This window comes from Drosophila suzukii, chromosome 2L (assembly GCF_043229965.1).
Source record: "Drosophila suzukii chromosome 2L, CBGP_Dsuzu_IsoJpt1.0, whole genome shotgun sequence".
NCBI classification, from domain to species: Eukaryota; Metazoa; Arthropoda; class Insecta; order Diptera; family Drosophilidae; genus Drosophila; species Drosophila suzukii.
The window spans coordinates 20,904,860-20,929,913 of NC_092080.1; the positions used below are offsets into that span (position 1 = coordinate 20,904,860).

General features: G+C 38.3%; 2 protein-coding genes across 3 annotated transcripts in view; one reads left to right on the forward strand and one right to left on the reverse strand.

The window, feature by feature from the left end:
* Positions 1-25,054, reverse strand: part of LOC108021433 (uncharacterized) — a 34,076-nt gene extending 9,022 nt beyond the window's left edge. Inside the window, exons 1-2 of one of the 2 annotated variants that reach the window (XM_070998438.1) lie at positions 24,657-25,054; positions 12,112-12,339 (exon numbers count right to left, since the gene is read on the reverse strand). In XM_070998438.1, the coding sequence (XP_070854539.1) occupies positions 12,112-12,331 (220 nt within the window). In that variant the 5' untranslated portion in view covers positions 12,332-12,339; positions 24,657-25,054. The remainder of the gene's footprint in view (positions 1-12,111; positions 12,340-24,656) is intronic. The other variant, XM_017090150.4, reaches the window with a different exon arrangement.
* On the forward strand, positions 13,638-14,172 carry LOC108021434 (ciliary microtubule associated protein 1B). The gene is made up of 2 exons (XM_017090151.4): positions 13,638-13,790; positions 13,854-14,172. Exons 1-2 carry the CDS (start codon positions 13,775-13,777, stop codon positions 14,072-14,074), a joined length of 237 nt encoding a protein of 78 aa, XP_016945640.3. The 5' UTR covers positions 13,638-13,774; the 3' UTR covers positions 14,075-14,172.

Sequence of the window (25,054 nt, forward strand, 5' to 3'; positions counted from 1 at the left end):
AAATTATACGGTTTAATGGCAGGTGATATGCGTGAAGCGAAGTACGCTGGATGATAAAAAGCGGAGAGGAATTCATATGCCTTGTTGAACAAAGTTAAAATTGGAAACACTTGGTTTTTCGATGGAACCAATCAAAACTTTAACAAGCTTTAAAGGAAATATTGGGATTTTAATAAAAATAAATTAATTTGCTAGGTAGCTTAGGTGTTAAGTATATATATGTGAAATTAAGCAAAGATACCAAATTTAGCAAACATTAAAAAGATCCAAAATAATATAAGATAATTATGTTGTTTTCATAAAGTGAAAATTAATAACTGTCAACTGAAATGTGGTTGGTTTTATCACCAAACAACAAACTTGTTTATGTATTTAATTGCTGGACGAAATATTTATTATGTGTTAACACATTTGTAGTGCATATGTTATCCAATGAAGTTATGACAAGTAAAGATAACTTTTATAGCACTGATCAACATTTATAGGGTTTTAGAATGTGGCCGCAGTTTGGAGGATTCAGACCCCACTTGTCGTTCCTACAGAATAGCTCGTGTTTAGATATTATAGCAATGTTAGGATTTCAATTAAGAATTTGCTCCATCTTAAGGTCCGATTGCAATTTTCCATTGTGAAATAGGCTATAAAATTTCGAAAATATATCGTATTGTATTTAATGTATTTAAGCACAATACAAACTCATATAATTCCATAGCATTTTTCAGTCTATATTTTAATATGCACTGTTTTGAAAGCAATTATTTGTATTTTGTTCTTTTCTATGATTTTGACAAAAAAGTCATTAAGACTTGGCCATAAGAAATTTTTCCCTTTTAAATTGAGTTTCGTTAAGCACTTTCAGATTTTGAAATCCAAGCTTTTTTGTGTTGCACTGTGTAATTATATTAAAGTAAACACAATTGATTACATTATAATAAAAAGTGTTTGCACGAATGAATAATAATTGAATAGGCCGTTGTGAAAAATCAATCCATTTTTTTATGCACAAAGTATTTGAAAAGAAGCCAATTTGTTTTTATTTTTATTAAGTTATCACATACCATCCAATAATGCAATGCAAAAACTTATCAAATTATCAACAGAGACGTGTGAAATGCAACAACAATGACACGAGTGTTAGCTCACACAATTTGGCACAGTCACAGTCACAATACCACTTTTGGACCCCGAATTGGCGTGTTTGCATCTGTCACTGTAGCTCTGCCCCTGTTCCAACCACAAGTAATCCCCTTTCCTGTCGGCACGCCAGTGTCCGATGCCCATGTCCGAGCTGGGCTATTTAAATTAATAATGGCATATCCCAAGCCAGTCGACTAGAGGCCTTTTGTCGCATCATTCGGGCTGTCATTAGGCGCATTAGCCCCTCCAACACGTGGCCAAGATCCACAAACGACTGGGCACTTCGGTGGACCCATGGAGAAGCTCCCTGCTAGCTCACTGGCCTAATTGTAGCAATTTGAGTAATCACATGTGGGTATGTGGGCCTGGCTGGCAGGCAGGGCAAGCCAATGGTTATTGGCAGATACATTTCACTGGGAAATATTATTACACCTGGTGATTTATTTTAGTAATCAAATGCAATGTCAATAATTACGCTGATCTGCGAGATATCATCTCGAATTAATGCTTGCATTGCAGGCTGAAACTGGTTTTGATGAGATGGAACCGAGCCATAAGATCATCTTTTTATTATTATGTGGATTTAATAGGGATGGTATCACTAGGTTCTGTGAAATTGTTAATTATTACAAATTCTAATTTATATTCAATTAAGTTTATATCACATGAAACACGCTAACAGACTAATAAAACCTAGTGCATGCAATATAACTAAAACCAATGCAGAACACTTTGAATATGTCTTCAATAATCAGTTGACATTGCAATGCATTAGCTAAAAAGGCTTGTTAATTTATTAACCATACGCCGTGTTGGTCGCAGGGGATTTTTCTTAATGGGACCTGGGGTCCTTGCCACAAAGCCAAACCGAGCTTGGGTCCTCGCTGGATGTGGCCAACTGCGGGCTCTTTTCAATTTAGCCAGAGTTCCCATTAGCACAGCTCCCCGCTCCTTCTATTTGCCCGGGGAAGAGGTCTGCAGATCGGCGTTAAAGTGTAACACTCCATAAAACAGATGCCTCGCCGGGACGTGACCACAATATAATTACCCGCAGCGAGACGAGCGCGCGCCACTTGTTGGCCAGCGTCTCTTGGCCGGCTCTTCAAAAGCTAATTTACATGCCGGCTCGGCCCTTCGGTCTAGGCCAGCTCGAAAAAAACTCAAAAACTACAAAAAGAAGACCCACACAAACCAGCTCGCTAACGGACACGGGCATCGAAAGTAAAAGTTTTTAACACTTTTCATTTTAGAAGTTGCTGCTGCTGCTCTCCAGACCCCGGCACGTGTGAGTTTTGGCCTTTGTGTGTCTTTTGGCCTCTGTTTGCTTTTCGCATTAGGCCAAAAGAGGATGATGTTCGGGCACATTATCAAGTGGCAGCTGCTGCCGCTGCCAAGTTGGCTTTTGGCTTTGTAATTGGTCGATCGCAGGCGGGTTACAGCATAGGTATGTGTTACATGTTTGGCTTGTTTCTGGTTTTCTTGGCCAGTTTTCAATTGGCTTATTTTGATAAGATCTTAGCGGCGTTATGTGAGACCTCTCCGGGTCTTGCTTTCTGGGTCATATTTGGCCATGTGATTTTCCCGCCTAATTGGTGGAAGCGCACAAGCTTGAATATAACAAGTTGATTTTAAAATTGTACACCTAACATTTTGGCGTCATATTTAGAATTCTTGTGGAAGTCTCTGCTTGATTAAATTTTTATCGCCCTAAGTACTTTACATAATCTGAATTATTTTCTGGCTGTTGTTAGGGTTAGATATGATTTGATTTAAACTTGGTTCTTTTGCATTTAAAGTGCTATTTTTATAAAGCAAATCTTTTTAATTACAACATAATTATATTTAAAAATTCAAATAAAATAAATTACTTCAGTGATAAAAAATATAAGTATTTTTTAAGGTTTGAATAATGAGAAAATAAAATTCCTTTTAAAATATACAAATATACACTGGTCGGCATATGTATTTTGACAAAATAAAAGTTAAGTATACTCATAACTTGAATTTACTTCTTGTAAACTATAGGCATCAATGGAAAGGTAATTTCAATGCCGTTTGAATGATACAATACATTTCTTTACCCATTCAGTACTTATTGAAAAGGACAAATTTGTGTAAATCAACTTTTAAATTTTTTTTTCAAACTTTTTTCCTCGTCTTGAAAACTTAAATTTTTTGATGCAAAAAGTTTCTTCAAACAAAAACAATAGTAACTGCAAAAAGAATTTTTCAAAAATCATTTTCCTTATATTTTTTATGATTTTTTGAAGGTGACAATGTCGGAAAAAATTTGTATGAAAAAGAGAAAAATATGGCTCAAATGCCTGTTTTTAAGCATTTTCAAAAATTCATAAAAAATATAAGAAAAATGATTTTTGAAAAATTCTTTTTGCAGTTACTATTGTTTTTGTTTGAAGAAACTTTTTGCATCAAAAAATTTAAGTTTTCAAGACGAGGAAAAAAGTTTGAAAAAAAAATTTAAAAGTTGATTTACACAAATTTGTCCTTTTCAATAAGTACTGAATGGGTAAAGAAATGTATTGTATCATTCAAATGGCATTGAAATTACCTTTCCATTGATGCCTATAGTTTACAAGAAGTAAATTCAAGTTATGAGTATACTTAACTTTTATTTTGTCAAAATACATATGCCGACCACTGTAAAATCAAAATTAAGCTTAATTTTAAAATGTTCTTTACTTTACTTTAAATATCATACTTTTCTTCCCTTTTAAATAAACAAAAATCATTAAAAAAAAACAAATTTAAATTCTTTTACAAAAATATACTATACTTAACTTATTTTAAAAAACAAAATATTGTCCCCATTAAAATATATTTAGGAATGTAAAAACGAAAAAACACATTAAAATTTCTTTTAAACCGAACTGTACTTAACTTTTTTTAAATGCTAGTCTTAAATACTGAAACAAATTCCTTCGAAAATGTACTTTACTAGGCTAATAAACTTGTGTACCCTTTGAATGTGCGGCTCAAAGTTCACACTTCAAACCTGACATATAATCCAATTAATGCAATGGATTCATATGCACACGCTGTGAGCAACACCCCTTTCCAAACATCGTAGTCCTCCTGAATTCCGGGTACATTTCGTCAGAACCCTATCAAAACAGCAACAGTTTCGCTGTGCCCACTGGTCATGAAAAAACAAGCAACAGCAACTGCAAAACACCAGAACCCACAATTACACAAACAGAGATTCCGCAAAGTCATCCAACATCCACCACTGTGCCGAGTCAGTTGGTTCCATTCGGGCCAGTCCAATTTGGTCCTGGCCAGATTTCATCCAGTTCATCGAGGCGTGCTCATGACCACTTAAAGCCGCTTTAAGCTCCCCTTCGGTCGGGCCAAAAATATGTGCCATCGTCAACGCAGTTCATATTCGGGCTTTCTTTCGATGAACTTCCTTGGGGACTAATTTTCCGATTTCACACACAATTTTACATTGGCAGCAACAAGGGGGAAAGTTCGCTTAGAGTCGGTTGTAAGTTTTCCCAGATTTGCTGTTGTTACCCATTTGACCTGGTCCACCGAAGTCAAACCAGAGTTAAGGCTCCGGTTTCTGTTTGCCCTGTCCGAGGATTGTTGTCCTAACAGGCCCCTTCCCTTGTGTTATTATGCTTATTGCTGCATCTAGAGCACGTATTATGACAGTTAGTTAGGGGCAGCAGGCAAAGTTCGTACATATTTGTAGCCAGTATGCTGATTGTTGGCCCTCACTGTTTACGCACTTAAAGTGCCAAAGGAGCAACAGATTCTGATACTTAGGTGCTGAATTTCGTATGTGCATTGTATAGAATTTCTGTTGATTAATATATTAGGAACAGAGCATACTGAGGTTTTGAAATCAGGATTAAAGGTTTCTAAGAGTATGCAGTACACGTTTAAATTCTGCATAACAAATTTAATGCTGCATACTTTTGAACAGTTTTTAATATTTATTCAAATTCGAATAGATTGTCTTAAATTATTCCAACACATTTTATCTATCTGTGTATCTGTTGATAAATATATTTGGTAAATCTACAGAAAATACAGTTGTTTGGAATTACAATTAAAGGTGTCTAAAAGTATGCAGTATGCATTGGAATTATGTATTTCAACTTTATTTGCTGCCTACTTTTGGGCAGCTTTATCTTATTGATTTCTGAGGCACCCACGACTATCTTTAATTTTTCCATTAAATTTTGTCTATCCCTTTCATTTGAAACAATAAACTTCGAAGGACCCCTAATAAAGCTGATTTTCCCGAATGAACTTGGCAAACAAGCGAGGGAAAACTTCGCAATGATCTAGTTCGAATAATTTCCGCCAAAGTTATGGGCGAAACTTTATAGAATTACCTGGAACACTTGTAGGGAAAATGCTAGGCACGCGTTGAACTAGAAGAAGTCCTTTGCCCGTTTGCATATGCCAAAAGTATACACTCATTTTTATTGCCAGACGTGACTACAGAGCTTTCGGCATAGTTATGGCTGGAACTTTAAATTACAAAAATGTTTTTCGGCATGAAATCCCAGTGGTACACCCCGGTGTTTGTATTGAAAATCTATGGAAAATACAAACGGGAAAATATTGCCCGTCGTCTGTGGGGGGTGAGTGAAAAGTTTTTCTAGGATTAAGCCACGTAAATGCTTGAATAATGTGAACAGATTTAACTTTTGCCATTGTGGAAAAGTTTTCCGGAGGAGGGGAAGCTGAGGAAGGTAGTGTTCAGACAGGTTAATAAAATGGCCAATTGAATGCTCAGCCGTCGGGCCGATAAGCTGATAACAGCTGGGGACCTGATAACGATGATAATATTGTATCTGCTTTACCTTTTATCGGTGCGTTTTTTGCCTTTCTACTGGTTCTTTCTGCTCTTTTGTTGGACTTATTTCCTTTGACCAAAGGCGACAATTTGTTGGCGTTTTTTACGACTGCCAAGTGGCGTTAAATTAACGGGGCGGAGAAAGTGGCTGTGGGCCGGAAAGGTGAAAGCATCTGCTTGCGACCCGCATTTTATTTTATGCCGATTTGATTTTTCCTTTTCGTTTCCGCTCCTTTTTGCCGTTTTCTGTTGTCGTAAGACTCCATTAAACAATTCAATTAAGCCGCGAGGGGCGGGCAGCTGTTGTCTTTAAAATGTCAAGCTGGACATGATGCGGGCAGGAAAAGGGGAATCCCACCATCCTGAATTAAAACATTTTATGCAAATTTTAACGCTACTTTGCAGTGAGTTTTTTGTCTCGTTTTATTGGCCGACCTCCGCTCTCCGATGGCTTTTGCTGTTTGCCAAACGCTTAAAGTATTTACTTTAATTTCGTGGGTGGAACGAAAACAAGAAACTCCGCAATTAAAAACGGCAACGCCTAAAAGCTGGCAACAGTAAAGAAATTATAAAAATAAGGAAGAGCAGAACGGAAATTAAAATATTTCCGGTTTGCTGAAGAATTTTTTTTCAGCTTACTGGTGGAAAAAAAGGAAAAAACCTTGTTGGAGCAAAGGGTGCAGCTGCCTGACTTAGGCCATTGTAATGCTAATTGAAGTTGAATCGTTTTTGGGGGTAAATTGGTGGAAGCTGAAGAGTCTCCAGTTGCCCATAATATTTAATGTAGTGTGACTAAAAGGGTATTTGAAATAAAAACAAGAGAAAAAATAAGTTTTGTCACTAGAAAATAGCACTTTTCATTTAAAAGTGGTGATATTTTGTTGACCATTTTATTATTTAAGATCCTCAACTCCCTCTTATTGATGATTCCGGATCTAAAATTTAGCAATATGACTGATGGCTTTTCCAATGCCATTGCATATAAATGTCAGATAAATAGTTTCCCGCTTGGGGGCGTGGCCATAAGCCATAAAATTGCAGTGGCGAGGCCAACGTTGCGTATACGCAACGCCGGGGAGACAAACTCGAGGCGCAAATGGGTGGTGGATTGGTGGCTTAGAAGAGGCAACTCAACTTGGCCAACAAAGTTATGACAAGGATTTATGAAGTATGCATTAAAAATGAGCAGCAGCCAGTCGCCGTTTTGCAGTTTAAGTGTGTTTAAGCTTAAAGCCGGAGTCCCGAAAAAGGCCAAACAAATCTCGGGCTCGCCTTGAAGACGTTTGCCATTCCCACGCAGTTGAAACAAAAACATTGTCGTGTGTGTGCTGTTTGTTTGTTTTCTTATTTCTTTTTTTTGCCAGATGCCGGGTGTTTGCTGTTTGTCCCGTTTGTTTGCATACAAATTCTTCAGACGACGAGCGGAGACGCCGCCGCATTTGTTTGCCGAGGCAACAGGCAACTGACAACTGGCAAAGGAGTTGTCTCCCGTGTTGGGTCTTTCTCCTCTGAGTTCCCAGGGACTCCGCTGCGAATGGGTATATGTGCCACCTTAACTGTGCATATAAAAATTCGCATATAAATCAGCACACACTCCTTCTTCTGAGCCACATTTCCCCCCCCGCGCCCAGTGCCATCTGTAAACATATCGTTATTTATCCATTTACCCCGTTCCACGTGACAGACGCCCAAGGAGGTACACGAAGCGGGGCTTTTAATGTAACAATATGTGGGTTTCCTTGGGTGTTCGGGATGCAACTTAATAGGAGAACACGATGTGGATGCGGATGGGAATGTGGTTGCGGTGCAGAGCCTTCTTCTGTGCGGGCAATAAACGAGGGGGCTGGTCGCCAGTCAATCAATTTCAACAGAATTGTTTTAATTCAGGCAAGCATTTTGTTAGGGGGAAATGTTCTCAATAAAAATAAACAAGACAATTTGTAGATGGTACATGTAAATGTATTGTTTGCTTTTTTAATTCTGTAAACGCCATTAAAGTAAGGTTTTCTTTAAATCAAAATAAATTGGATTTAATTGGAAAAAAGGAGTATCAACTAACAAATCCTTGAGAATTTTTGTTTGATATAAGCAACGGCCTTAAGGCCAAGCTTGAAATTACTTTTTCAAATTATCATTTTTTCCTTTTAACTAATAGCAACAAACCTTTTCAAGATATATTGCTTTAAAAAAATATAAGTACTTAATATGTTAAAATGTAAAACTATTTCGTTTACCTCTCCAAAAATGTGAAGTTCTAAGAACTATTTAATAAAAAGATATGATATATACTATATATACTAATCTATATTCCTTTATTTAAATCTTCTTATTAAAAATCTTGATATCATGGCTTACTTTTAAAATGACCTCACTCGTTGTCTGTTTTTATTTATAAGTTCAATTTGTCTGTATATCCCACTTAACCGCAAGATCGAGCTGTTTTCGGAATGTTTGGTATCCCCCTGAAATTACTATCAAAGCTCTTTGTTGGCGTACTCCACATGAATATAAATCCATTTCCTTGCTCGTAGTTACTCCTTAGTCTTCTCCTTTTAGCGCTCAATGGTTCTCATTATCAATGCAGCGACGGTAGAGTGCGGAATATTTTTATATACACATGATGAGCTCGATTTTCTTTTCATTTTCATTTTCATTTTCGTAATAGCGCTCTGACAATTTTCATGTGAACTGGCGACGATTTTTCACCGTCAGTCTGCGGTGAGCGGGAGAAGGAACTGAAGGACCTTCTGCTCGGCTTTCGGGGAACTATCCTCGCCGAGTGCAAGGATTTCACACACAACAAACGCTGGGCAGGAACTTGGGCAGGAAACAGGATGAGCAACGTATCCAGCTTCTCTTACTTTCTCCATCCTCTTCTTGCTACGTGACGTCTTTCTCTCGAGACGTCACAAGATTTATTGTATGCAAGTTATGGTGTATAGTGTATGTATTATGTGAGGGTGTGCGCTTGCACAAGTGTGGGTGCTGTTTGCACTTGTGTAGGTGTAAATATGCAAATCGGTTTTTTCGCCACGCTGACGACTTTTTCACAGCAACTGAAATGTGCTTAAAATTTGCAAAATTGTAGTTCATTTTTATATTCCCTCGAATTGTGTCCTTTTTGTTTCCCCTTTTCACCTTGACAATTGTCCTGGGGCCAGGATGGCTGCACACAGAATATAAAAAGGTTTTTTTCCCTTCGACTAAGTTTGATTTGGCTTTCCCAGATTTGCCCGAATGCATCCATTTCTCATTGGTCCTCCTGTGCTTTGTTTGTGCTGTGGCTTGTTGTGCCCTCTGACAGCAGTTTGAGTGCCATTTTTCGCTTTGGTTTCCCGTTTATGGTCGAGAAACGATTTCAGGTTCGTAAAACGGCAGTTAAAAAATAGCAGGCATTTCTATGACCGTTTATCCTTCATACTCTGTTTTTTTTCAGAGGTTAGCATCAATCAACTAAGTAAACTTGATAGGTTTTATAAGCTTTTAACCCAACACAGAATAATTTTATTAAGGCTATGTATTTCAATTGAAAAGGAAAGAGATGCGGGTTTGTAATAATTAACTTTATAAAACAAAATAAGACCCTGAGTGTTTCTTAATTTTTAGTTAAGTAATTTATACAAAATACTATTTATTCATTTAAACTAAAAAAACATGTAAGTGTATCTTAGTTTCATTAATCGCTGCAATCTCATTGAGACCCCATTTCCTTCTTCTTACAATTTCTTTACAAGCTTAGCCTTAGGTAAATTACATTCCTTTGAAATTAAACCCTTTAGGTCTGTTCGAGGCCATGCCACTTAATTGAAAATTAAAAAGGTGCACATAAAAAATTAAAATTAATTTCGTGCCGTTTGGTCAGAATCAATTTAGCCTTATTGTTGGACAGAAGGGTTTCCGGATTTAATAGCTAAAATGAAATGTAATTCATTGGATGAAGTGGGCAAATTCTGAAATCCCCATTTAAAATTTAAGCAGGCTGGCTTTTAAAAATGCACACTAGGCAGCACCGCTGTTTTGTGGCGGATCTCCCTAACTTTTTCTGCTAGGACAGCGCTGAACTTGAACACATTCAGGGAGGAGTGGGCAAAATGGCCAACGAAAATTGCAGCTGCCAAGCAAACACATGCAAAACCACATCCGCCAGTTTCGCGAGTGCCAGTCCGGGGAAGCCCAGGATCCGCACTTCCCGCCTTCCTTCCCAGGATGCCTCATTTGGCGGCTCGTTGTGGTAAAGAGCTCCAAAAAACATTGAAGTACGCAATGGGTCGACCATATAATACTTTAGAAAATACGGAGTTCCCCGTGGGGTCTAAAGTGCTCAAACTAACCCCTGCATTGAGTGAAAAGTAAAATATAATGCGTTACAAAATGCGCTACAATCAAATCCTGGATACGCCATTCCTATAGTATATAAACATTTACTTAAAATCTCACAAGACTATTGTGCACCGATTTCATATTTAGAATTTGTTTTCTTTAAACTTCAATTGTACTACAATTATTTATGTAAATTTAACAATATGCAAGAATCGTCAATCTAATCTTGGATTTGCTAGCATAAAACATTTCAAAATACTATTTCGCACTTAAATGTCTCAATAAAAGGTCTCCAAAAATGAAGAAATAATTAAAATTGTTTATTTAAGAATACCATAAAAGGGATTTCAGAATTTTAGTTAATAAGGATATTCAAGGTTAATTATAATAAAACATATTTCATATGTTTATAAATAATAGAAAAAATGCTAATATTAGAGCTTTTGAATTTAAGTTAATGAACTATTTGTTATTAGATTTCACACTTTATCTTACATCCTGCATACCTTAAATCATTGCTGGGTACTTTAACAACAGTCGTGTTAGCAAAAATGTTTAAACAGCTGCTAAAACACAAAGGACAAAAAGGACGTAGGTAAATTTATGGGGCGGAGGGTGCGGACCTGTCGGAACACAAAATCTGACGCCTAAACGCAGCTTAGCGATTAAAGCGCTTTTCAAATTTGGCCTCAGGGGGATTTTAGGCGACCAAAGCTGGGTTACATTTTGTTTTCCTTTTTTGCCACTGCTCCATGTTTGTTTTGGCTGGAAGAACAGGGCCCAAAGGGAGCTAATGCCCGGGTAGTGTTAATTTCCCTCCGAACTGCAGCGACAAGTTTATTTTGGTTGTTGTTTTCGCTTCTACTGCATACTTTGAGGCGCTTGCGGTTGTGGATTCGAATTCAGTGGGAATGTTTTATTGGGTATAAATAGATACATGAACGTGGGAAGTTTCTACAAGAGCTAATAGTCGTTAAGAGTTGGCCAATTCAAATCTAGAAAGTTTATGAACTCAATAGAGAATATCGAAATAATATTATTCTTAGTTCCTATACAAAGTTTATGGAGTCTTTCTAAGAAAGTTATCTAAATACTTTTTAAATTGTCTAAGCAACTTTGAAATATTTTTTCTCAATTAAAATATAACTAAGAACTCATAAATTCAATGGAATACCTTTTTAGTTTTAGCTTTTAATCTAGAGGTGTTGTTATTGATTAAGAACTTGAAGTAGACGTGTGGCATCAATTTTCAAATGCCAATTCTCCTTTCACCACATTTCATATTCAATTTGCAATGAACAATATTGTTAAATTTTTAAGCCAATTTTACTTCTTGCTTCCGATCAATTTGTAATTTTGCCCCATTCAAGTGCACAAAAACGAGTTGCATAATTCCCAACATTTTCTCTTCGGCAGTGGACAAGAAAAAACACTCTTCCTAGTCCCCTAAAGTGAAGCACCAATGTAGAGCAAGTCACAGTCACAGCTTGCGACATTGCCAATGTTGTTGCTAAATTGTTAAATAAATCAAAATCCGAAATCACAGGAACCAGACCCTCAAGCTAAACTGGCACGCCAAGTGCCAATTGCGGGGGAATCACCGGGTTGAGTGGGTGGTTGGGTGGCTGGGGGATTTTGGGTGGACCGAGTGGGAGGCGACTGTTATTGATGTGCTTTTAATTGAGGCTTGTGTGTCTGCTGCATGTAGCTGTCAGCTTCACCCCGTCTGGCATTTCGACCCCTTACAATGTCACTGGTCCGAGCATTTGACTTTTTATTAGTTTTTTATTTATTTTATTAGTTTTTCAGTTTTCAGCACTTACCGGCACTCGACGTGTGGGCCATGCAAATGGTCAGCATCAAAACGGCCAGGCTGGTGGACCAGTGAATTCCGGGCAAGGTCCGCCTCCGACGACCCCGCCGCTGCTGGTTATTATTGCATTTTTTCCTCGACATCTGCAGATCCTTTCCGGAATCCTCCTGATGAAATTCGAGGCAGAGTCTCAGCGGGGATGCCTCCGAGTGCTTCTCTGTTCTGTGCATTTTGGTTGCTGCAATGCAAGTAGGAGGAATACCATTTATAAAGAAATACTTTATGTCATCTTAATTACTAGATGCGTATTTATAGTGCTGGCCTCGCTCTCAAAGCTTATTGATTTTTTCTTAATTTATGCCAAGTCTGCAGCATCAGCCGAAAACTTTCAGTATTAAAAAAATGTCAGGAAAAATTGTTTCAACTTGCTGGCTAAAGTTTGGAAGGAAAAGAAATTGGGAAACAGGGAGTTCAGGGGTCAAGGCGAATGTAGTCAAAGTACTAATTGAAAAAAGTCAATTGGATGGTAGAACGTGATGGACAAACTAGTCATTTGACCTTGGTAATTAAAATTTAAGCAACGGAAGCTTGAATAAATCTTTGCTTTCACAACTTTGTGAGATAATAAAACAATGCCACTCCTGACATTTTTAAGCTTTTTAGTTTTGCTTCTTAACTTTGAGTTATTATTAAAACCACTTTATTAAAACAACAGCAAAGCTCCCACTGATTTAAACGGTTCAAGCTTCAGCCAATCGAAACCAAATAATTTGCATTTATTAAGTTTTCGCATTCTTAACAGCGTTTGGCTAACACAATAAAGATGTTAAATATATTTATGGTAAGTGATTTATGTCAAACATGCCATGAATATTTCATGTCAACATAATTTGGTTAACGGTTAACATTTATAGTAACAGGGGGTATGCGAGATGCTTAATTTGATAAAACGCTTTGCTTTCAATCAGATTGGAATCGCATAAAATTACAAAAATTTGCCATTTGTCAGCCAGAAATACGGCAGGGATATATGTAAATTAATGAAGAGCGCATTTGACAGATAAAAAATTCGTAAAAATCTATTAGTGCTGAACTGAAACTGTGAATCGGATTCCGGGAGCGGCTAGAACAATGCAAAATGCTTTACAATTTGAGGCAAATTAAATATTAATTAGTGTGGCGTGTGCATAAAAGTTAATTAATGTTTTTTACGCCCTAGGTGCTAATAATTAATGAGCGTGAGTTGCTTTTTTGCTCTCTGGCGCCCTGTCTTTTATGTCTGGGCGTTGGAAGTAGCTGTTGATTTACGGGTAATTAAACATATTGCAAAGTTATGCACAATAAGTAAATATTTAATCAATCAGTTTGTGCGTATCAATGGGGAAATGTATCAATTTGTTTGTGAACCAGGTCTTTAAAAACCATTTAATGGGTTTATTTAATAGTTGCTATTGACCCGGTTAAAGCATTGTTTATTTTATAAACCTTTTTTACAAATCAGACATTCCGGGACTTTTGCTTGTCAGTAAATTTTAGATTTATGTTCATTCATTTCCTAGTTAAACTCCTCTCGGCAAACATTGTTTTTTTCCGCTTCCAAAATTTGTATTTGTCTACCGGTGATTTAAAATTTTCAAATAGAATTGTGAAAATCGATTTTCAGCTTAAAAAAGATGTCCAAGAATAATGGTAGGCTGACATTATATATTCCGTTGAAAACAGATACTCCTTTTTCTTTATATATTTTTCAAGGACCTGGACCTGGGGCTTATATGCTGCCGAGTAGCTTTGGGCAAAAGGGACCTCAATTCTCCTTTGGCAGAAGAATTGATCGCAGGAGAGAGAAGCCTGGTCCTGGACCAGCTGCCTATAAGATTGATAAGGTCACCCGGTACGGAAACGCGGAGGGTCCCCAGTTCTCTATCTTGGTTAGGAACCCCAAGACCAAGCCCCTGCCCATCCGATTTTCATAAAGAATGAGAACTGATAAATATTAAGTAAACCTTTGTATTTAAAGAGGGCTAAAGAGATTGTTAGAGGGCCAATGTGACAGTAAAATCCAATATTTGTGTGCTAATTTGATTACAAGCAAATACAAGATTTAAATTATTTTGTTTATATATATTATTGTAGTGAAAATTCTAGAAACCACATACAGATTTCATGAATCCATTAACATGTATATCAAGGCATCGAACCAATTATTTAGGGGTTTATCGCCTGAATCCCCCTCATTGCACTTCCAATTTGCTTTAATTAATGTTCAAGACATTGACGTACAATTTGCATTGAAATTGTTGCCTTGGCAACAGGGATTACTAATCGCCGTTTTCCTTTAACTCTGCAATTAATTCGATGACACATTCAAATCGACCGGGGAGATGGATGCTCAAAATGCAAATCGGCTGCTGGAATCGGGAGTAATGACAGCCTGTGGTCGCTGGTCGGCGATACGAGTATTGATACACAATGCGGCGACAACCACTTGTTGGGCCAGAAAAGCCTTTTGCCCAGGACACTCCACGTCGAGGGCTTAGAAGAGGGCTCTTGAGCTCTTCAGCCGTTGGGCTTTGTGAATGCCCGACTGGAGGACGTGGAACTGTAATGAAGCCGCCGGACGAGCCCTTAAGTAACTCACTTTGCAGTGACTGAACTGGCCAAAGGAGCAGCTTCTGGCATCTAAGCGAAAGCCTGTTATTTTCCCCGCTGCCTGTAATAATCACACAGTAAACAGGCAGCGGACAGAAGACATGACTCGGGTTGAGAAGGCACTGGTACACAGGAAAATAAATGATAAAAATCACTTAAAATTAGTCTTTTAGGCTTAGTTCCAGAGATCAATGTTAGAAGCTTTAATTAGTTTTAATTTTAAAGTTACCAATTTGAATTTTCATATAAATATGTATCTTTAAGGAACAAAGAAATATCTTTAAGGAATAAAGAAATATCTCTAAGGAACAAAGAAATATTATTAGGGAATTAAGAAAGGGGGAACATATATTATATTCAATCTTCTTCTGATTGGTAGGTGCATAATTATTCTTTTAATTTCTTTTTACCATAAGTCTGAGCTCTTTTGTATCCATTTTAAAGAGCCTAATCAAAATCTGACTGGTTATTACTTAGATTCAAGATACTCCGCTTTTCTTGCCGTGTACTGGACTTGGTCGTGGGAATGGCCAGCAGAAAGCCAAAGAAAGGAAAGGGCTTTGGACTAACTGAGCCCGCCTGAGGACCCCTCCCATCTGGCTGCCAGCCCAGTTGTAATTGCAACGTCAACGTAAATGCATGGCACAAGCAGCAGCGTCGCTGGAATTTCACGGATGTGCGATGTTGTGCGTGCATTTTGCAGATGCCCCAACTGACCGCCGCTTGGACATCACGTATTCGCACAGACACACCGACGGAGTCCGCATTTGATTGCATTTTCGCTGCTCCAGGACGCGGATGGGGATGGAAAGGTGGGGGATATATGTAGGGGGCAGGAGCTGGGTGCCCTGGAGCTGAGGAACTTGGGTGCTGCCCTCGTTCCACTCTTTCCACCGAAGATTTATCTGAGCGCGTTTATTTTAATGTTACGTTCTGGCATCTTTGCTCATTTTTGCCTGCCAACGTTTCTACTCAGCTTTCGCTTTATACCCTTCATCAGAGGTATTATGGTGGATGGTCTGGATTTGTTAGGCAATATTGAAAGATTCCTTGAATATTGAATCATTTTATTTTACCAAGCTTCCGTCATAATCTTCAATAAATAATAATTTAATTAATTTAAGTAAGTAAGTGAATATCAAATAATAAAATATTCGGCTGACGTGTCTTTAAGATAAGATATTGAGTCCAAAGCGCATAGTTCTAAACATTTTAACCCATACTTTGGAACCATAGAATTATTAAAACTTCAGATCTATAGCAAGATTGCACTTAACTGAAAACTTAAATGTATCAATCCATTCTCCTTGGATCCTGTCTTAAAGTTCCTATCAATATTTAAACTTGCAGCCTTCGGCAACACCTCTTCTCAAGTGCATCTAATCTTCGCCTGACGGACGACCTGTTTAGTTTTGGTTTGTTTAAGCAGCCTCTTTCGATGCATTGCCCATTGGCTGGATGTCTTTGTCTTTATGAAGCTTTGGTCGTAGCTTGCCATCTTCATCTGCCCATCAGCAGCACCATCATCATCTGCAGAAGCAGAAGCTGCATCCTCGATGGCGTGCCATTCCTGAACGTGGTACGTTGACCGCTCGGAATGTTGATTCATCTTCTTGGGTATAACTGCTGCCAGTTTGCACGGACTACTCTTGGTTTTCTTTTGCTTTTTTTAACAACTCCACTTGCTCTTTTATGTCAATCAGCAGCTTGGCATCCAGCTCCGTGGCAGAAGCTGCTCCGCGTTTATGGGCCATCATCGTCGTCAGCCCGGTTGGAAAATGGATGCGTCTATTTTTAGTGGAGCACATGCGACGCTTTCGCCTGCTCTATTCTATTCCTGACTCGTTCAGTATGTTAGATCCCATGCCTCGGGGCTGGGTCTCTATTATTCCCATAATAAGCGAAGATTGCCCTTAAGTGGCTGACAGGCTTTGAGCGTGTAATGCATTCTTCTTTATTTTTAGCACGATCTCAACCTGTCTGGGCTGTTGCATGAATAATTGCCAGTTAGGTTGCAGGCCCACATGATCGGAGTGGATAATTGTAAATGGGCATAGAACTTAATTGCATTTAAATGCTGGGAGGTGTGGCTGCAGCTGAAACAGAGCCTATGAAGTTCTAAAAAAAGGGAGTCTTAAGAAAAGGGCATGACAAAATGTGACATATTTAGACAGAACAAAAATAAAGAATAGTTTGTGTTTATATAATTTAAATTTAATTTCCTAGTTTTTTCAATGTTATTTGTATATTTCAGAACCCTTTTTCCACAATCGATATTCGTTTTCCCTTTAAGATATTTCTCAGAATTTTCGTATAGATATATTTAAGGTACCAAGAAAGGGTTTAATGTTATATTTAATTTGGTTGTGTTCCAGGAAAGCCATAAAGAAACATGCACGACTTGCCATTCGGCTAAATGTCATTAGCAATTCAGGCAATCAATGAAACAAAACCTACTCGCAACAAAAGATAATGTTAATTTGACAGCCGGCGGCAATTGATTTTCATCCATCTGACAGACACAGGCACGTTGATTGAAGGGTCATTACAGGGTTAAAGGAAGTCGGAGCACCGAGCTGACCTCACACGCATTTTGCTTTATTTATTCTATTTCCGATTTTAATTGATAGTACTGCATTGAGTTGTTGTCTCTGGCCTAACCTCCCCTTGATTAACCATAATCGACCCTGTTCCACGCACGTGACTTGTTTAAGTGATTGCTAAAAAACAATTTTCGCTTATTTCATGTGCTTGCTAAATTTTGGTGAAATTGTGAGTCTATGACTAACTAATCACAACAAATAAAACCATTAAGTTAATTAGGTTTTGATTTGGTATGACCCAATTTAGTTGTTTGGAAACATCGAGAGCTCCCTGATCATGGAATTAATTTTCGCCTTGTTCGCTGTATGACTTTTTTTTGTGAAATTACTTTAAACGGTCCCTTAACTTTGCTCATCCGAAATGATCCCCATAAAGCTGCCGGTCAGCTCAAACTAAGCTTACGCATTAAAACTTTTCAAGAATTTAAGACCCATTTAATGTGAGTCAAAAAGTCAATAAACTCAAAGCGTTCGAATTCTTCCTGCTACTCGGGAAATGAAAAAAAAACAAAAACCAAAAACAAGACAAGAAATCAAAAGTGGAGCAACAAAAACCTGTCACGTACAACAAAAGTGCATTCACATTTTGAAAGTCAAAGCGAAGGAGAACGAACTTTTAACGTATCTTCGACGGAGTGGCCACCCCTGTTCCTGTTCCGCCACCAGATTCAGATACATTTCTATCTTAAAGCCGCATCTCGCCAACTTTCGTTGTTGGCCAAAGACAAATTCATCCAATTACTTCATTATGCGTTGAGGTTTCTGGGTTCTTGGGGTTTGGGCTCGTCTGGCCGACTCCTTCTTGGGGTTTTTAGATCCCTTCTCGACTGTCTCGACTGCCTGATGTCGTCTGTCATCAGGTGAAAGGCAAATAAAACGTCAATTTGTATCGCCAGTTGTGTCCTTTTCATATTATTCATATGCACATTACTCATTCTGATTTTATTCATGCTCCGAAGAAGCCACCTTTTTGTGTCAATAATCATTTACATGTTTATCTAATTCGGGCGGCTTTTTCCCTCAGCTTTTTATGGCAGCTTCAACTTGAACTTGGGGTGAAATTGTGTTTCGTGGGAATTCAATTAAAGCCGGCCAAAATGTGGGCCACGGCACAGATACACAGATTTCGGTTTTCAGATACTTTTGCATTGCGCTGTTTTTTGGGAGCCGCTTCCTCTCGACTCGTTGCCACGCCGAAAACGAGTTGATGACCAAGCCGCAAAAATGTGCACTGGAAGTTGTAAAGCGGCCAATAACTAAAAACACAAAAAACCCAAAACAAAATCAACCGACCCAATGCCAATGAAACGAGAAACTTTGCAGTTGTTGCTGTTGGCCTGTCATCGACGTCATAGCAAGTGTTATGGCAGCAATTATTGTGGTTTCCGTATGCGAATTTTCATTTTGACAGCCCAAAAGCAACCGCTCGTAGGATGGAGGACATTTCCTGAATAATTCTTTGATGGGTGGATGCACACATGGAATCGATAAAGTTTATTTCACAGCATGGGAGCAAGCAGGAAAATAGATAAAACCATATGAGATATGACAGGGCTACTGAATACGTGTGGTTTTCTTATGAATGCGTATATTTTTTAAAAGAAATATTATTTCCAAAGGTTCTTGAAACAATAAAGTACAACACATGCCTTAAAGTTTTGGCATATTTTTGGAAAAACTAATCTACATATTCCGACTTTCTGACTTCTACGACCTTGTAATAATTTTAATGGCTTTAGTTCTTTGTCAAGAATTAAATTCTGTAAGCTTTTAATAATAAACATAAGTTATTATTACCAAATTTCGATTTGAAGCCTTTTAAATGTTCTTGTATAAAAGATAAACATTTTAATATTTTAAAACGCAGCTGTGATCCTTAATTCTTTAAGCGAAGAATGGAAATTTTACTTAGAAAGTGTTTCACTTAACGATTTTAAAGTCAAACGTTTTAACTTAAGACCCAAAAAAATGATAGACGTTGTAGGGATTTATAATCAGTTGAAATATATCCATCAAAATGGTTTCATACCACCCACAAAAGCTGACAAATTCTTTAGATGCTCCAGGCAACAAAGTATATTTTAACATTTTAAATATCTGATTAGAGTTCCGGTCGCAACTTGACTAAATGACAAGTCGACCCTTTATCTGAAGACAATGACTCCATCTGGGAGTGTGTCTATGTCAGCGCCCCGTTTCATTCTTGACATTTTGTTCAAAATGTTTGCTCTGCATTTTGCGACTAGCCGCAACTTGGCTTTCCATTTCCAGGGCTCAAATGGCGACGACAAGTTGGCAAGCGGCGAGGCCAAGAAGGCTGCCCAATTTGGCTTACATGCGCCAGCGGAATCCGTGGGTCGTTCACTTCTGTCTTTCGGGGCGGGCTGTCTAAACGCCTTCAATTTTGCGCTGATTTGACACAAAAATGTGATGTAAAGTAGTCGCTGCCTCAAAATGCAAATTGTGCATGAAAGGGTTTTTGTTTACGCTTGTTTTGCTATAACTACAATTTGGGAACGGGTAGCGATAAGGTGAAGGATGGCGGGGCTTTGGGCGCGCTCGAAAGTTCGCCTGCTCCCTGTTATAAATTTTGTATCCACCAGATACTTACAACAGCTTTGTGGCACTTTGCCTACATGTGGATACTATGGCAACAAAAACAGAGGAAAAAACACCGAAAATCAACAACTTGTAATGCAGGGAATTTACTTGGCCCAAAGTTTCGCCAGGGGAAACTTTACTGCAAGTAATGATTGTCAAAAGAATGCCTCGGTACATTCGATACCAGGTGGAAAGGACTTTTAACTTGCAGGAACGAATTGGGGCTATGCGAATAGTTGATTAATTTGTTTGTTGACTAAAAGTTTAAGTATTGTGACAGTTTGGTTGAACTAGTTCTGAGGCTATCATAAATCGCTTGAAATGTTTTTAGCAATGCCCGTAGTTTTCCTCACACCTGACAGGAAACAAAGCCGATTATCGCTGAATATATTTTATGTCTTCAGCTGACATTGATTAACCAAAACATCACGCCTTAGCGCTAATTGAACATTTAGCTTAATGGGAATTCATAAATTGTCCCAATATGTTCGGCACAACGGAAACCCTCATAAAGTCAAGACGAAACGAGTCTCCCCAGACGGAAAGGTATTATTTGCGGCTTTATAGCGCAGGTGATTAATGCCCGCAATAAATAGTATGGGACAGAAAAAACCCGAAACTAAATGCGGATGACTCAAAATGGGGCTGGACAAACACAGCCCGTTCGATCGATATTCAATATCATTTCAAAATGAGGCCGCCACATGCGAAATAATTTTACACACACTTCGGAATTGTTGAGGGCGCCTGGGCGATTTTCAATATTTGTGTTTCTGAAAGCAAATTAATTAACTACACGTACGAAGGTTACTATGCGCCTTTATTGAATTATTTTTGTGGCATTTTCAATGCTGGCCAAATGGCGCCACAGTCCCGTGTAATTAGATGCGCATTTTGGCCAGAATCACTTTGGCCAGGGCGAGGTGCTCAATATCGAAATGATCTAAGCTGACAAATTTCCAAAAACAATTTGCATGCCCATCTTCTTACCGATGAAATGTTGATGTTTTTTGTTATGATTTTGGCTTGGCCAGAAGTCAGAAATATGGAAACAGGTTTCGCCCAAAAAAATATAAACAAAGCCCCGGCTCAAGTCACTTGTGAAATTTTTATCGTTGAGTTCATGTGGACCCCATGCATTTGTGTATTCATGAATTTCAACCGAAACTGAATAAATCTTGTAAAAGCTCTTCTGCAGAATTTTTGCATCTTTTCGAAGGTTTTTCCCTCCAGACTCTCTTCAAAATATTTAAGATGAGTCAGCAAAAAACACGCCAAGTTGTGACCGGAAATTGGATGGTGCTGGTTAAGTCATCTTAAACAAACCTGGCAAAAACACTCACGGGTATTTCTACTGTTTGCCTTGTCGAGTGCCAATATGTTTCAAAATACAAGCGACATTCATTCCAGGGTCTGATTGCAGTCTTTAATGTAAACCGATGAACTTTTAATAAGGTAAGCAAATAACGAAATAAATTTAATTTGTCTGGAGACATACATATCGGTTGATTTTCGGGCGCCATCATTGTCGCTGTTTATTTTCCTATCATTAAAAGTTTTTTGCTTATTTACTTAACTTTTGGGCCAACAGTTGTCAGAGTGCCTGCGAGTTGGTCAGTAAAAACTGAATATATATTTTACTCTTTTTAAGCAAATACATTTAATGTTCGGGTGAATCAAGCATCTGGGTATTTTTCAAAGCCAGATGTGACGTAGAAAAAATTAAACATAAATTCGTTTCCTGGTAACCAATATGCAACAAATTAATTGATTTAATATTTAGTGAGCGCAAAATGCCGAGAGTAAATCCGTTTTGCCTTATTTATTTATGCGGCTTAAATGCTTATGATGAATTCATGTTTTCACTTTTTACGAGATGAGCAATTAAACGAAAATTGTATGTGGGGGTAGTAGCCGACTTGGTAAGTCTAGCAAATTTTTTCAGGCTGCATTTCATAGATGTGCGGGCTTTAAGCCACTCAAAGCCTTTGTACGTAAGAGGTTTAAGTCTTCCAAAGTGTTCATTATTTAGCCATGCAAGCCATGTATCTGCTGCTATGCCACGCAATGTGTGCAAAAAGTTGGAAGACGACCAACAGCAATTCAAATTCAACACATTTTGCGTTTCATTCATAAAAATTCACAAATATTTTTGGCCATATTGAAGATATGTGCGAGTTTGTCGGCGTTGGATTTTGGTTTTTATGGTCTGTCTGCACTACTTTAAATGGGTCCACGTGCCGGGTTCGTCGGCGAGGGGCGGGGCGGGGTCGGGGCTGTGGGCGAGGTTCAAGTGCCCCTCTTCCACAAATCGGTAATGAGCGTTGTTAAAATGCGTTAAATGATTTTTTGCAGTTAGCCACTTCTGTCTGGCATCCGATTTCGTCGTCGCCTTGTCTTCGCGGTTTTGCAAGCCATTTGTGCACTGTGTTTGATTTGTTTGGCCTGCCTGCTGTTTGGTGTTTGCCTATGAATGAAGTGGATATATCTAAAGAGGTAACGCCTATAAGCCAGACGACTCTTTGTTGCGGCTATACTTAAAAGAAAAATACATTTGGCTCTGCAGGAAGTACCAGATTGAATGGAAAAGAAAGATAGAGATGGAATAGGGAATACAAAATTAGGATAAGAATATAGGGTTTACCTTCTGATGATTTTATTTTAAGCAAAAATTGATTTTATTCATTTGTATCTGATCAAAATTGACTTCAACTTGCATTTGTAGAACACTTTTTTTTAGATAATCTGATGTCTACTCATGGTAAACCTAAACATATCCCTATTCTTCATCATATGGAAACTTTTATATTAGGAATTCATCACCTTTCTTTAAGCCGCTCTCAAAGATCTCTGGCTATGTTGTCATCTTCTACTATTCAGTTTTGCTAGGTGCTTTTGCGCACGTGAAAGATATATTGTCAGGTAAAAATGAAATACACCGTCGAACTATCTTGAACACGCGACATTGTCGGAGCATATTGCTTAATCTCACGTAACAGAAATTATTCTATATTAATTCTCCGCGCTCTACGCGGTCGGACAAAAGACTTCGCATGCATTTAGATGTCTGATTTATATTTACTTATACGTACCCACTTCAGCAACACACAATTCATTTAAATGGCCATCCTTAACCTTGAACCTAGGCGCATTAGTGAGCCAAAGTTAATAATTTAAATCAACTAATTGCGGCTATAATAAACAAATTTATTTGCGGCTCACTCTGGGGCGCCTGACCGACCGACAACAAGCTGCGAAAATTTCTATAATCGGCAAGAAACGAGGCTTAATTTGCAAAGAATCCCCAGAAGCCGACAAATGAATGTGCCAAAAATTGAGGAACAACATTGAGGATTTCAATACAATGCTGGCTGAATTAACACGCTATAGAAGCTGTCGGAAAGGAGAAAAAACCCACAAGAAAAGTTCACGAGCCACGGCTAAAAGGCAGACACGCGTGGCTTGCCATTTGTTTATTGTTGATTTACTTGCTTTTTTGTTTGTATCGCAGCTTGTAGCTGGATAGCCCAGCGACAATGCCATTAAGCCTAATGTTTATTATCTATACAGCCAGCCTACATGAAACAGCCAAACGGCAGGGGAAAAAGTAGTGACAAGTAGCAATGAACCTTGTAAGGTCTGGGCTGCTGCCGAATGGCTTTATTTCATCTGCCCCACACATCAGGGGTAATGGCAGTGGCCACGGCAATAATAGTACCAGAGTCCCATAAATTCGGAATACATTTCAAACACCTGTAATCGTAAAAATCAGCACTTAGTCACTGCCACTCAAAACGCAAACAATTTGCGAACGCTAAAAAGTACACAGAAATAAAGAGCAAAACGCAGTAATACATAGTTGACGAGCGTTTCGATTGTTTGTCAGGGGTATCGAGCAGGTAACTGAACTATGTGTGCAGTATGTTTACGAAGCAAAACAATCTCTAAGATACTTCCTTCACTCAATGCGAATTAACCAGAAGTTTTGTTCCGACAGCTTTGCGGATTTCAAAGGAAATGTGGATAAACATATTTCGAGTCTTCCGACGAAAAGTGATCAGCTCAAGATTTTTAACACTCGAACAAATTTTGACGTTAAATATTTACTACTTGCTGGAAATTTCGATCATTCAGGTAACTGATATTTTGAGGTTTTTTGCTTCAGTTTTTAGTTTGAGGTAAGCCCTTTATTTACGGATCTCAAACAGTATTCTTTTAATTTTGATATATCATTTTATGGTACTTGGAACCCTTATAGGATCTCTTTTAGTGCTATGGACTTTAAATATACAGTTCAAAATTAATGGAATAGATAAGTTTTATACAATTTTGATAGTTATTATATTACTAACTTTTTACTTTGAATAGAATAGCCTAATATAAGGTATTATCGAATCTTTCTCTACCAAAATTTCCCACATTTCCTTGGCTATTGCACCAGATCGGTATATTTACGGCCTATAAATATTTTGGCGCATTTTCCCCCGCTTCGGTTGTCTCAAAATCACCAAGCTTACCCTCCTGGACAAAAACAAATTTCTTGTTCAATAATTTCACTCTTGGCAACCGACAATCAACAACTTTGGTATTAGTTTTGTTGTTACTGCGATTTGTTACAAGTGTCCCCTAGTTTGTTGTGCCTAACACTCGGGTGTGTGTATATAGCTATGGTGTACAGCGACTTGCACATGCAGACACTTACGTTTGGGGCCGAAATAAATATTTCGCGCTTTTTCGATTTGAGGCGCGCGATGGGCTCAAAGAAATATTTTCTGATTATCGCTGAGCTGCTGTTGTTGCTGTTGCTGCTGGCTTTTGGACGGTTTTTGCCTCGCTTTTGGCCTTACCCACGTTTCTTGCGTTTTCTTTTGCGTTTTTTATATATATATATATAGATTTTACGTATATGTTATGTTTTAGTGCTTTTCCAATTTCTTATTCACTTCATGTCTGCGCCCGCACACAGTCACACACTCGCTGGCGGGTCGTTCGGCATAGGGGGTACGCACTGTAGTACGGAGCTTTTGCTGGTCGGGCCTTAGCCGATTTTCAACCGCGACGTCAACGTTGAGCGCTCGAAATCTCGTTACTAACTAAAAT